Below are 12,445 nucleotides of genomic sequence, written 5' to 3' on the forward strand. Positions count from 1 at the left end.
AACTAAGGGAAGCTTACCTTTGAGTAGACATGCATAAGATAGAAGAACTCTGGAAAATTACCAGACGTCTTGCAACGGTTGGATGTAATCCTCACCTTTGACCATTGCACTTTGCAGAGAGGTGTGTCTCTTCAGCCATTTCCTGGTTGCTTGAGCTGTTTCTGGCTGCTACACCTTTAAAAATGTGACTAATATAATGTCAACATTAGTTATCAGACCTAGTATTGGAAGAAGTCAGTCTTGGGTAGATTTTTTTTTTTTTTAGCTCTCTGTCTCTTTTAAACCAAGGGCTTGCTGACAACAACATGCTCAGAATCTGACTTGTATCACATATGAAAAATTTAAAAAAATACCTGATACCTTTTACTTGGAGAGATAATGTTATTTTAAATGAGGGATAGCTCTGGCTTCACAACCTATGCTGGTCATAACTGGTCCTGACAGCTATGTAGAACGAGGAAGGAATTGCCCAAGCACACAGGAGCCATCTTCAAAATAGAGGCAACTGGAAGATGGAACATGTACTTGGTGATAACATGCTCTCTGCAAAGAGAATTGCAAAGTAGGCTGGTGGCTGGTGCAGGTGACTGTGAGGGGTGTGTCACATACACCTGTGACTTGCTCTGCACAGCAAAGGGTTGTATCTGCTGCACTGCACTTTGAAAACCAGGGAACAACGCCAAATGTCATAAACACCAGCATACTTACTGTGCCATTGTGCAGGGTGACTCCCATGCCCTGATTGTGCTTTTGATATGTGGCAAATACACAACTGATACAGCATTTAAACACACAGACTGGTTTTCCCCAATGCACAGTCAATGTTCATCTGATGCCTCGATTTGCAGCAGTTAATTTAATTTAATTCTTGCAAAGATGTGGTGTATTTTGGATATAGAACAGTAGACGCCTTTCCTTTTAGTGCTACCCTATGCATGTGGACATGGGTGGCGCTGTGGGTTAAACCACAGAGCCTAGGGCTTGCTGATCAGAAGGTCGGTGGTTCAAATCCCCACAACGGGGTGAGCTCCCATTGTTTGGTCCCAGCTCCTGCCAAACTAGCAGTTCGAAAGCACGTCAAAGTGCAAGTAGATAAATAGGTACCGCTCCAGCGGGAAGGTAAACAGTGTTTCTGTGCGCTGCTCTGGTTTGCCAGAAGAGGCTTTGTCATGCTGGCCACATGACGTGGAAGCTGTATGCTGGCTCCCTCGGCCAGTAAAGCGAGATGAGCGCCGCAACCCCAGAGTCATCCACGACTGGACCTAACAGTCAGGGGTCCCTTTACCTTTACCTTTATGCATGTTTACTCAGAAACAAGTCCCACTTCAAAAGGAGTTATTCCAAGATAAATGTACATCAATAGAGCTGCAATCCCAGCCAGGCTTCACCTATCCTTATCATCTGGATAAACCAGTGGTTAAAATAAATTGAAAGACAATTTACTTATATTACTCTAGTAGCCTTGTACCTGACATTGTTTGGGAACTCTCGTAAACAAAATTATCAGTTTAGCAAGGTTCAGTCTGCCATCTTGATTAAAAATGGCATCCAGCTGCATCCAAACAGAGATGAAAACCAATTCCTTGATCTCAGGAACCATTGTGCAAAATTTTGTTATGACATCTTTGGAGTTGTCCAGCTGCATAGCAAATAAACAGAAAAAACTTTCTAAAATATATAGTAAATTATTTTTAGAACTATCCTCAATACTGAGCTGGGTTCTAAAGGAGAAGATTCCTTTAGTGATGGTGCCACCACAGCAGAAGGCCCTACTCATCGTTGTCCCCAATCTGACCCCTGATTTGGAGCAAGGCTCCCTCAGATAACCTTGGTATATGAATGCTCACTTTGGAGAAGCTGTTCCCTAAAGTAATCTGGGCCATGACCATTGTTGTTGTTTAGTCGTTTAGTCGTGTCCAACTCTTCGTGACCCCATGGACCATAGCACGCCAGGCACTCCTGTCTTGCACTGCCTCCCGCAGTTTGGTCAAACTCATGTTCGTAGCTTCGAGAACAGTGTCCAACCATCTCGTCCTCTGTCGTCCCCTTTTCCTAGTGCCCTCAATCTTTCCCAATATCAGGGTCTTTTCCAAGGATTCTTCTCTTCTCATGAGGTGGCCAAAGTATTGGAGCCTCAGCTTCACGATCTGTCCTTCCAGGGAGCACTCAGGGCTGATTTCCTTAAGAATGGATAGGTTTGATCTTCTTGCAGTCCATGGGACTCTCAAGAGTCTCCTCCAGCACCATAATTCAGCGCCATGACCATATATGTCTTTAAATCTTAAAGCCAGCACCTTGAGGTAGAGGGCCTTCTGGGTAGTGGCGCCCGGCCCGAGGAACGCCCTCCCATCAGATGTCACAGAAATAAACAACTATCTAACTTTTAGAAGGAAGTTTTTAATGTATGATGTTCTATTGTGCTTTTAATTCTGTTGGGAGCCGCCCAGAGTGGCTGGGGAAACCCAGCCAGATAGGCGGGGTATAAATAATGTATTATTATTATTATTATTATTATTTTATTTCTCAGAAACAAAGGGAAAACCATTATAATTCTTTCGACACAGTTGCTACGTTGCTCCCATTGGCTCATTTCCACCAGGTAGTGTGCAGCCACACTTAGAACTAATTGAAATTTCCAAAACACTCTTCAAAGGCAGCCTTATGTAAAATAGCAAGTAGGCCAGGGAGATTGCCAAGGCATGAATCACAGAAGCAAGCAGCAAAAGGAAGATAGGCTTTGTATAGCCAGATAACCCCCATACTAGTATACTTCCGTGTTCCTATAGAGTTCCTCAAATGACATCACTCACAGTCGCCTTCATGATCACAGACTTGTGATAATCAAAATTGACTGAGTCCTATACATGTTGTGGCAGTTGTGCCACCTGGCAAACTGCCGAGCAATTATCACTTGGCAGAGTTTCGGCAGCGTTTTACACCTGTGATCCCAAGTTGGGATTCGAAAAGAGGGCAATGACTTTGCACCTGAGTTCATTAAAGGCAGATGAGGTATAATCTGTCTTCTTTTTCTCACGTGGGCCTCTGTGTGAACTCTGCGCCTTTAGTTGATGCAAAGTTTCACTATAAGCCTCAGTATCACTGCTAGCCGGAAGTATGGGGAAATGAAGGATGACGCCGTTGCGAAAAAGTGGTGTCAATGGGATTTCCCATCCAACTCCCCGGAAGCAAATACTAGCTTCAAAGGAGGAGTGCCTCAAGACCCAAGGACCATGATAAGAGAAGAAAAGGTTAAACTCCCCTTCCACGCCTGCCAAAGTTCCCATCAATTATTAGTTCCCAGCTGACACAAACTGCATTTGGATGGAAAAGCTGCATATTAAATCCTAAAAGACACTAAAGTCTTTGACCATGGTTTATTGGATCCAAAGGCTTTTTTTCCTTGATAGACACAGTTAAAATATTGAGCTAAGTAAAATAGGACACTTTTTCCAGAAGTGGGAAGGTGGGGTAATCTTTTTCCTAACAAATAATAACATTTTTTGAAGAAGAAAAAATAGCAAGAGGTATGACTCTTAGGAAATTGCTCAAGCAAAATCAAGCTTGGTTGTATCACAGGTTTGCTTGTTCCCTGGATTAACACGACCAGCCAAAAGTCAGGGTAAGCATCCCAAATGGAGGCTGCATTCTTAGGTTTCAGGTCTTGGCAGCCTTCTTTCTAAAGGCAACAGATGTGAAGAATGGAATGGAATTGCTTTATTGAAAGAATTGCTCCTTGGCATGTCAAAACCTTCACGAAAGGGTGAACTATCCCTTACTTTCAAGCTTTCTCAGCAGCTTCAAATTGTATACCTTTTAGGCAATTAAGGTTGTTGATACCCTGTAAATATGCCGTTGGTTGTACCTTGGTCCTGTTGAAGTCAATAACCTGCAATTACTTCAGATTTAACCGTAGTCTGACCTTTTTAGATATTTCTTAATCACACCTTTGAACTCAGGATGAAGTGAATTGTGGAAAACACAAGATAATCTTGAAGAGGTCTCTCAGAACATTGCAGCTCTCAATCTAGCCTGTCATTCAGGACCATGGAACCTGGTTGAATTCACAAGTGTTTGCAGCTGAGAATGGCATTCTTGGTAGAGATTATTTCCAGAAGGGCAGCAGTATTAGTCTGTTGCAGCACAAAGCAAGAAACAGTCCTGTGGCACTTTAAAGATGAACACATTTACTATGGCATAAACTTTGTGTGGACTAGAGTCCACTAGATCTGATGCATAAATTGTTTTGCTGAGGAAACATATATAGTTGGTTTGGTTTGGTTCGATTTGGTTTGATTTTGTTTTTGAGATGGGGGGCAAGATCAGCTGTGAAGTCTCAAGGAAAGGAGATGCAGAAAGTGAGAGGCAATGCTATTACACCAGGAACTGCAATACAGTGGCACCTCGGTTTAAGTACACAATTGGTTCCGGAAGTCTGCACTTAACCTGAAGCGAACTTTCCCATTGAAAGTAATGGAAAGTGGATTAATCCGTTCCAGACGGGTCCGCGGAGTACTTAAACTGAAAGTACTCAAACCGAAGCGTACTTAAACCGAGATATGACTGTATTAAAAAAACAGCAGGAGAACTCTTTAACTGTAGCTGAAAGTGGCAAAACTAGAACAAAGGAAGTTCTGTGGAAAGTTGCAATGTGAAAGTACAACATTGCAATTCATCAAGAGGGACAGTTGTGGGGTTTGTTGGTTTGTTAGTTATTTAGTTAGTTAGTTTCCAAAAAAAATGCTACATATGTTAATTTGCGTACTAATACTAGGATGTCTAGGTTATCAACAACTGTTTTGTGAATAGTGACGAAGTGTGCAACGCTCGAAAGCTCATACCAAAATAAAAACTTAGTTGGTCTTTAAGGTGCTACTGAAGGAAAAAAAATATTTTGTTTTGTGAATAATTAGTGTTAATTATGTGATTATAACCATCCTGTTACTTTCTGCATTTCACTTCTTTTGGCCTCCCTGTTAGTGTTTACAATCTCTGCCCCCCCCCTGAGTTTGTGCTTCTGGGATATCACTTAATGAATTTGATGAAGTCGATTGTAGTCTACAGAAGCTTATACACAATAAATTTATCGTCTTTAAGATGCCGCAGGGCTCTGTATTGTAGAGAGGAAACTCATAGCAAATGTGAAGATCTGAAGTGATTTGACTGGATGGCAATTCTCTGTGGCTGCCATATTTACTACTTTCTTTTTCAAAGACAGCATGCCAGAAATTGTAACAAATACATTAATAAGCACATATCTGACACTTCACCCCCCCCTTAAAGTTGAAGAACTGAACTTGCTTATCCATATGGTCCCCCCAATTTCCTCTCTTCCTGTAGGTGATGATGGCTTCTGTGTTCACATCCAACAAAACCATCCGGGTTTGCCCTTTCCTCAATGGAGATATCGAAAACCCAGAGACCAAAACTAACAACAGCAACACATGGATTCGTCCCAATTTGCCCAGCAGATGTACATGGAAACCAGGGAAATCCATCTCAGAGTCACCTCACAACTGTGTACCTATGTAAGTAGCATTTAGAATTTAAAAAACCTCCTCTCAATGTCTACTCCCACCTTGAGAGGTTCCTCCTAAATATATGTTGTATGAATCACAAAGCAGATGTTCATAAGTGCTTGTGAGCATATTCCAATATAGTTTCAGAGCAGAGATTCAGCATGGTGTGGTTTTCATGCTTTCCCCCCAATCTAGTTTATTTGGATTTTCACACTACTGTATTACTAGTGAACAGTACGGTCCCTTATTCCCACTCCCCACTCCTAGATTCCCTCCCTCTGACCCCCCACTCTCTCTTTTTTAGCTACAATATTTTCATCATTGATAGTCAATTGTTCAACATGCTATACAGTACTTAAGTTGCATACATATATTCTATACCTGTACGTCTATCTGTATATGTACATGTACATCTGGTTATACATCTGAGTAAACCAAATGCATAATCACCTATATAAGCCTTTGGCAACCTGGTGCCCTCCAGATGTTTTGGACAATTGCATCACAGTTTCAAAACATCTGGATGGCACCAGGTTGGTACTATAATGTTCTGGTCATTTCCTTCTGAGCCTAATTTGTCCACATCAGGCATCCCCAAACTTCAGCCCTCCAGATGTTTTGGACTACAATTCCCATCTTCCCCAACCACTGGTCCTGTTAGCTTGGGATCATGGGAGTTGTAGGCCAAAACATCTGGAGGGCCGCAGTTTGGGGATGCCTGGTCCACACGGTGGCTTCTTATTCTTTGTTGGTTCTCAGCTTTTGAATTACAAAATGAAGACATTGTGAAGTGTCCCAGGAACCTTTTTCAGATTCCCATGATGAACATACATGCTTTCCATTGCACGTTGGTCCCCCAAGGCTTTCTTCAGATTTGAGGGGCCCTAGTCAGAATATCTTTGGGTGGGCCTACTCATCTGTCAGTGAGCCCAGGTATAAGGTATAATAATAATAATAATTTATTTATACCCCGCCCATCTGGATGGGTTTGCCCAGCCAGTCTGGGCGGCTTCCAACCGAATATTAAAAACAGTACAGCATCAAACATTAAAAACTTCCCTAAACAGGGCCGCCTTCAGTTGTCTTCTAAAAGTAAAATAGTTGCTTATTGCCTCAACATCTGCTGGGAGGGCGTTCCACAGGGCGGGTGCCACTACCGAGAAGGCCCTCTGTCTGGTTCCCTGTAACCTCAGTTCTCGCAATGAGGGAACCGCCAGAAGGCCCTCGGTGCTGGATCTCAGTGTCCAGGCTGAATGATGGGGGTGGAGACGCTCCTTCAGGTATACAGGACAGAGGCCGTTTCGGGCTTTAAAGGTAGGCTTAACTGCCAGTGGTGGCAGTTTCCCAAGTATTCCTGTGTGCCTGGGCCTAGCTACTCTTTTAATTCCTCACTGTACTCCAAAATTAAAAAGGTGATGAGATCCCGCAACCTGGTGCTGCTTGGAATGCTGGTCCCCCCCTCTTTCCCCCCTCCCCCCAAAAAAATTGAGGGGCAGACATCTGCAGTGTGATCTGCCAGGGTGCTGGAACCCCAGAAGTTACTCAAGAATGGGAGGTGTTGATGGTGCACCCCTGTGAACCACATTTATTATGATGGGAATAGCAGGAAAAAAACACCCTACGTCTCTAGACTGGGAGACTTGGAAATGGTGAAATGACCATCCAAGTCACTGAAACCAGAGCTTCTATGGTTGTGTTCGTGCTCCCATTTAGCGTGGATTCACTGCATTTCAATTGCTGGGGTTTTATTCCATGTTCACACAATTCTTCAGAATGCATATATGTCCTGCACTTTGTTGTGAAATACTGCTGTTCGAAGCATTGTATCTCAAGCCAGCTTTGCATTGTTTGGAGTCCTTAAGCAGTTCCTAATTCATCTCCAGTCAAGGTGCAAATACCTTTGCATGAGGTAAATACATCTCCTTCCCGGCAGCAAACATCAATGAAGCCACACTAACATGAACAGCTGGGGGGAGGGAGTGCTGTGAAACCCACAAGTGAAACAACTGCACTGTGCTCTAAGGCGGTAATGTGGACAAGGCCTACATTTAAAAGAGATTTAGAAGAGCAGCAGCTGCAGTGTGGCACAGACTCATTCTCATCTGAGTTTCAAAATGCAAACAGTAATGAGTGGCACTGATATAGGCAAAAATCTGCCCTTATTCCCTTATTGGGTTCTCCATCGGTTGGAGAATATAACAGAGGCCAACCAGAGAAGTTTGAGAAGCAAAGCCTTTATTTTCGCTGTTGCAACAGGGTCCTTCCTCTCACGCAGGAGAACAAGGAAGGAACCCCAAACAAAGGTGTCCTGCCCTTAAAAAGAAATTTGAAATTGGTTTCAGCCCACCCCCCAGAAGCATCACCCATACATCACAGAAGGGGTGTAGCCCAAGACCGCCCTCCCTAGATTCATCATAGGTACATCATGAAAGGGGAGGTCTGGTGGCAGTAATCTGAGCAGTCTGGACCCTGCCCCCTGCCCCCAAAACCTAATCAACAAAAAAGAGAGATATTTACATTTCCCTGTTTCCCAGCCAAGTTAATCACACCCTTTTGTCTGGCACTCAGGTATCAGGATGCCAGGGATTATCACTTTAATTCCTGAGACAATGAGAAGGTTCCCCCCACCCCCCTTCTTCCTTGCAGAGGAACACCTGGTCAGAGAGAGAGAGTCAAAATGGTGTCAGTCAGGCCTGTCTTTCTGTGCTGCTTCAGACATGTTTCTGTACATTCATGTACATGTTTTATGAACAATTATAATATATATATATGACCTTAAAATTCTTATAACAGCACCCTTAAGGCTTCCCTCTAATCTAGCTTTCATGGTAGCTGGTTTGTGTGAAATGATGATAGCTATTCACTGCATAAGCAAAAGAGCAGTAAATCTGTTTAGAAATTGCTCGGGGAGGTGATCCGTCTGAGAGCAGAGCTGCGGCTTCCCGTATCACAGGACCACCTGCACCAGCAGTTTGGAAGTAGTGCTTAGTTCAGCTTTTAGGTAAAGGTAAAGGGACCCCTGACCATTAGGTCCAGTCGTGACCGACTCTGGGGTTGCGCGCTCATCTCGCATTATTGGCCAAGGGAGCCGGCGTACAGCTTCCAGGTCATGTGGCCAGCATGACAAAGCCCCTTCTGGCAAACCAGAGCAGCACACGGAAACACCGTTTACCTTCCCACTGGAGCGGTACCTATTTATCTACTTACATTTTGACGTGCTTTCGAACTGCTAGGTTGGCAGGAGCTTTTGCATGGATGAAAAAGGCTGTTAGAAATAGTTCTCAAAAACCAGAAGCACTTCTGGGGGTCCTTGTTTGTTTCATAACAAAGGGAATTGGAGAAAACAGCATTTTGGGCAAAAGGGGTGATTTATCCTCTCAATCTGACATAAATGGATTAATTACATTTTGGAACAATTATGAAGAGGCTTTATAAATAACAGAAGACATTCCTTCCATGTCATCAGATAAGGTAGAATTGGTTGTTGCAATGTGTTCATTTTACAATATAACTGGTCACTTTGTTGCAACTGCCCAGTTCGCCAAAGAGCAGTTGCTTATTTCCACCTCATGAATCAAACAAAACCAAAGCAAATTGGGGGGGGGGATATGAAATCCTCTTGCTTCTGCCAAGATCTACAAACCACCATCAAATTTAGCAACACCAAAGTATTTCCTCGCTGTCCATTGTAATGATTTTTTTTTTAAATCATTAAACTATAAGAGAGAAAGGAGGGAGGAAGAAACCCTGTTCTTTATTAAATGTGTAGGGTGTGCCAAGAGCTCTACACTTCCCAAAGTAAAACGGAGTTTTCTGTTCGAACCAGTGCAAGATAACATAGATCTGTAACCAAATGCTTCCTGTAGTAAAATGAGTTAATGATAAGCAGGAGGATTTAGAAGTCATTTGGGATATCCTGGTGACTTGTTTATTTAAAATGTTAGCTCTATCTCTTCTAAGTACAATATGTCCTAAATGTTAAAGCATCATAAATCTCCAGACATACCTACCTAGCTCTGGCGGGGGGGGGGCGATTCACTCAAGGAAGCACTTCTTTTTCGGGTGATTGCTTTTCACTGCTAAGCAATATATTGTCACGGAGGAAAGTGGAATTATTTCACCATGATGAAGGGATACTGTGATCTGAAGCAGTTTGTGGGATGTGAGAGTTGCACGAGAATCATAAGCACTTAGGGGAACATCTCAGGTACGTTTAAAACATTGTGCATTTTTCTTGATAATTTTGCCCAATTAGAAAACTGTTTTCTCCAAGAGTTCACTTTGCGTTCTTCTCTGTCTGGCAAACTCATCACTGCTGAATGTTGCTCCTTTATCATACATAAATGAAAACTACATGTAGCTGAGGCAGTCAGTTTCAAAGCACATGTGCGATAAATTCCAGTCCCCTAAGAATATTCCAAAACGTTGAATTCAAAGAAAAGCCCCTAGAGGGAGCTCTTTTACATATTCTCTCAGAAGCTGTGCAGTGCCAAATTTATGGGATTGGAAAACTCTTACCTCTGTGATTTCTTATACAAAAAAGGCCTAATCCATACCTCTTGGATTAATCTGCTGTCCACCCAATCTTGCATTTCTTCAGATGTTCAACCACAGCTTACACAGATAAAAATGGTCATTTTCAATCCGTATTTTGAGAGGAAAGTACTTATCTAAATACCCATGAAAGGGTTGTAGCTGAGCAGTAGAGCATTAGCTTTATTATTATTATTATTATTATTATTATTATTATTATTATTAAATTACATTTGCATGCTAGGCAGTCCATACTATGCAGGCTAGCTTCCTGTCTTCTTATAATAAACATTTAAGTTTTTAAGTACACAGAATCACAGAATTGGAAAGCTGGAAGGAAACCAAAGGGTCATCTAGGCCAACCCTCTGCAAAACATATTTTGAGAGCATTAAAAAAAAAAGATTCATGTGGAACTAGAACTGGAAAAGCTATGAGTAAAAACATGCAAATGTGACGTGGAATTGAAATAAGCATAGTGACCTATGCCTATCCTGAAGTCCAGCCTAGTACAGTGGTACCTCGGGTTAAGAATTGAATTCGTTCCAGAGGTCCGTTCTTAACCTGAAACTGTTCTTAACCTGAAGCACCACTTTAGCTAATGGGGCCTCCTGCTGCCGCCGCGCCGCCACCACGCGATTTCTGTTCTCACCCTGAAGCAAAGTTCTTAACCCGAGGTACTATTTCTGGGTTAGCAGAGTCTGTAACCTGAAGCGTCTGTAACCTGAAGCGTCTGTAACCTGAGGTACCACTGTAGTGAGACTGTGCATTCTCTACAGAGGCCAGCCCCATTCTGAGCTGCCCACATGCGCCTGCCAAATAACCCATTGATAAGGTGCTCAATAGGCCCACATTGCTACCCTGCATGCAGACAGGTGTACATGCTTTGAGCTCCTCTGTTCAACAGAAGAATCCTGATTGGCCCAGGATCCCCTTTCATCTAGAGGAGCTCTATAGGTATCTTTACCTAGAGATGCTTAACTCCAGTGCTTTTTTTCTGATGGGATGGATAGGTACACGTACCCCTAAACATTTTGTAAATCTAAGTCTGGCCTCATTGAGGGGCAGTATTTCAATAAGAGTACAGTGGTGCCTCGCTTAACAAACGCCCTGTAAGACGAAATTTTTGCTTAAAGAAAGGATTTTTCTAGCGGAGGTTGCCTCGCTAGACGAATTCGTTTTACGAAAAATTCGTCTAGCGAATCGCGGTTTCCCATAGGAATGCATTGAAATTCAATTAATGCGTTCCTATGGGCAAAAAAAAAAAAAAATTCAAGAAAATTCAATGCATTCCTATGGGATTCGCTAAATGAATTTTTCATTATAAGAATAGACCCGTGGAACGAATTAAATTCGTCTAGCGAGGCACCACTGTAGGAAAATGAGAGTACCCCTAAACATATTTTTTAAAGGGAAAAAAGCACTGCTTAACCCTTTTTAGCCACTAGCGGGGATGACCAAAGTGGCTAATACTTTCTCTCACACACACACAATCTTAGGGAAGGGGAAGAAATGCAATTTGGTTCACATTTAAAGTGGAACCTACATCACACACACAGTTTCTGAAACAGTGCACAACCTGAAAAACAGCCATCTTTCAAAATTCGCACTTATCCGAATTTTTCAATTCCACACTACAGCCAAGGAATGTGTACAAAAATGCATTATACTAAGGGCATAGCTGCCAAGTTTTCCCTTTTCTCGTGAGGAAGCCTATTCAGCATAAGGGAAAATCCCTTTAAAAAAGGGATAACTTGGCAGCTATGACTAAGGGGAATTGCTTTTTAAAAATGTGTATATTAGGCAAAAAACTACATGCCAAAATGTGTACATTAAGATATTTTTTCACAAAACACCGGTGAATTTCCACGAGGATTTTTTTTATTAAAAAAAAATCACAATTATTGCGGAAATGTTGAAAATGGAAGATTGGGGGGGGGAAGGGAAATTGAGAGAAACTAAAACTGGCAGATTATCCCATCCCTATTCACCACACATACTAAATCTAAATATAAAATATAAAATCATTGTGAATGATGATCTGTATAATATTATCTCTTTCTAGATGTAACCTGCCATGAGACCTTATGGTGAACAGAGATTTTTGAAATATTAAATGCTATAGAAATGCTGAAACAAACAAACAAACAAACAAGTTCCTCAAATGTTGCCGTGCGGCTCTTAGTCGTTAATCTATAAAAATGTTTATTTTTGAAACTCCACCCTCCCCCCCCAAAAAAAGAGTTCCTAAAATTCTTCCATTTTGTTCTTTCTCCTAATGCAGTCCCAAAGAACCAAAGATTCTGTCATCTATTTTGGAGAAAATTGGACACACCCCTCTGGTCCGTGTCAACAAGATTTCAAAAGCCCACGGGCTTAAGTGCGAGCTCTGTGAGTG

At 42.2% G+C, this 12,445-nt stretch overlaps 1 protein-coding gene across 4 annotated transcripts in view; it reads left to right on the forward strand.

Moving 5' to 3' along the window:
• LOC118085214 (cystathionine beta-synthase-like) overlaps window positions 1–12,445 on the forward strand; it is a 42,094-nt gene that overhangs the window by 5,767 nt on the left and 23,882 nt on the right. For 2 of the 4 annotated variants that reach the window (XM_060273547.1, XM_035115592.2), the window contains 2 exons: window positions 5,338–5,525; window positions 12,332–12,438. In XM_060273547.1, coding sequence (XP_060129530.1) covers window positions 5,341–5,525; window positions 12,332–12,438 — 292 coding nt within the window. In that variant the 5' untranslated portion in view covers window positions 5,338–5,340. Of the gene's footprint in view, window positions 1–2,517; window positions 5,526–12,331; window positions 12,439–12,445 lie in introns of those variants that run through there. The other 2 variants (XM_060273548.1, XM_035115593.2) reach the window with 2 other exon arrangements.

The sequence above is a fragment of the Zootoca vivipara genome, chromosome 4 (assembly GCF_963506605.1).
Source record: "Zootoca vivipara chromosome 4, rZooViv1.1, whole genome shotgun sequence".
NCBI classification, from domain to species: Eukaryota; Metazoa; Chordata; class Lepidosauria; order Squamata; family Lacertidae; genus Zootoca; species Zootoca vivipara.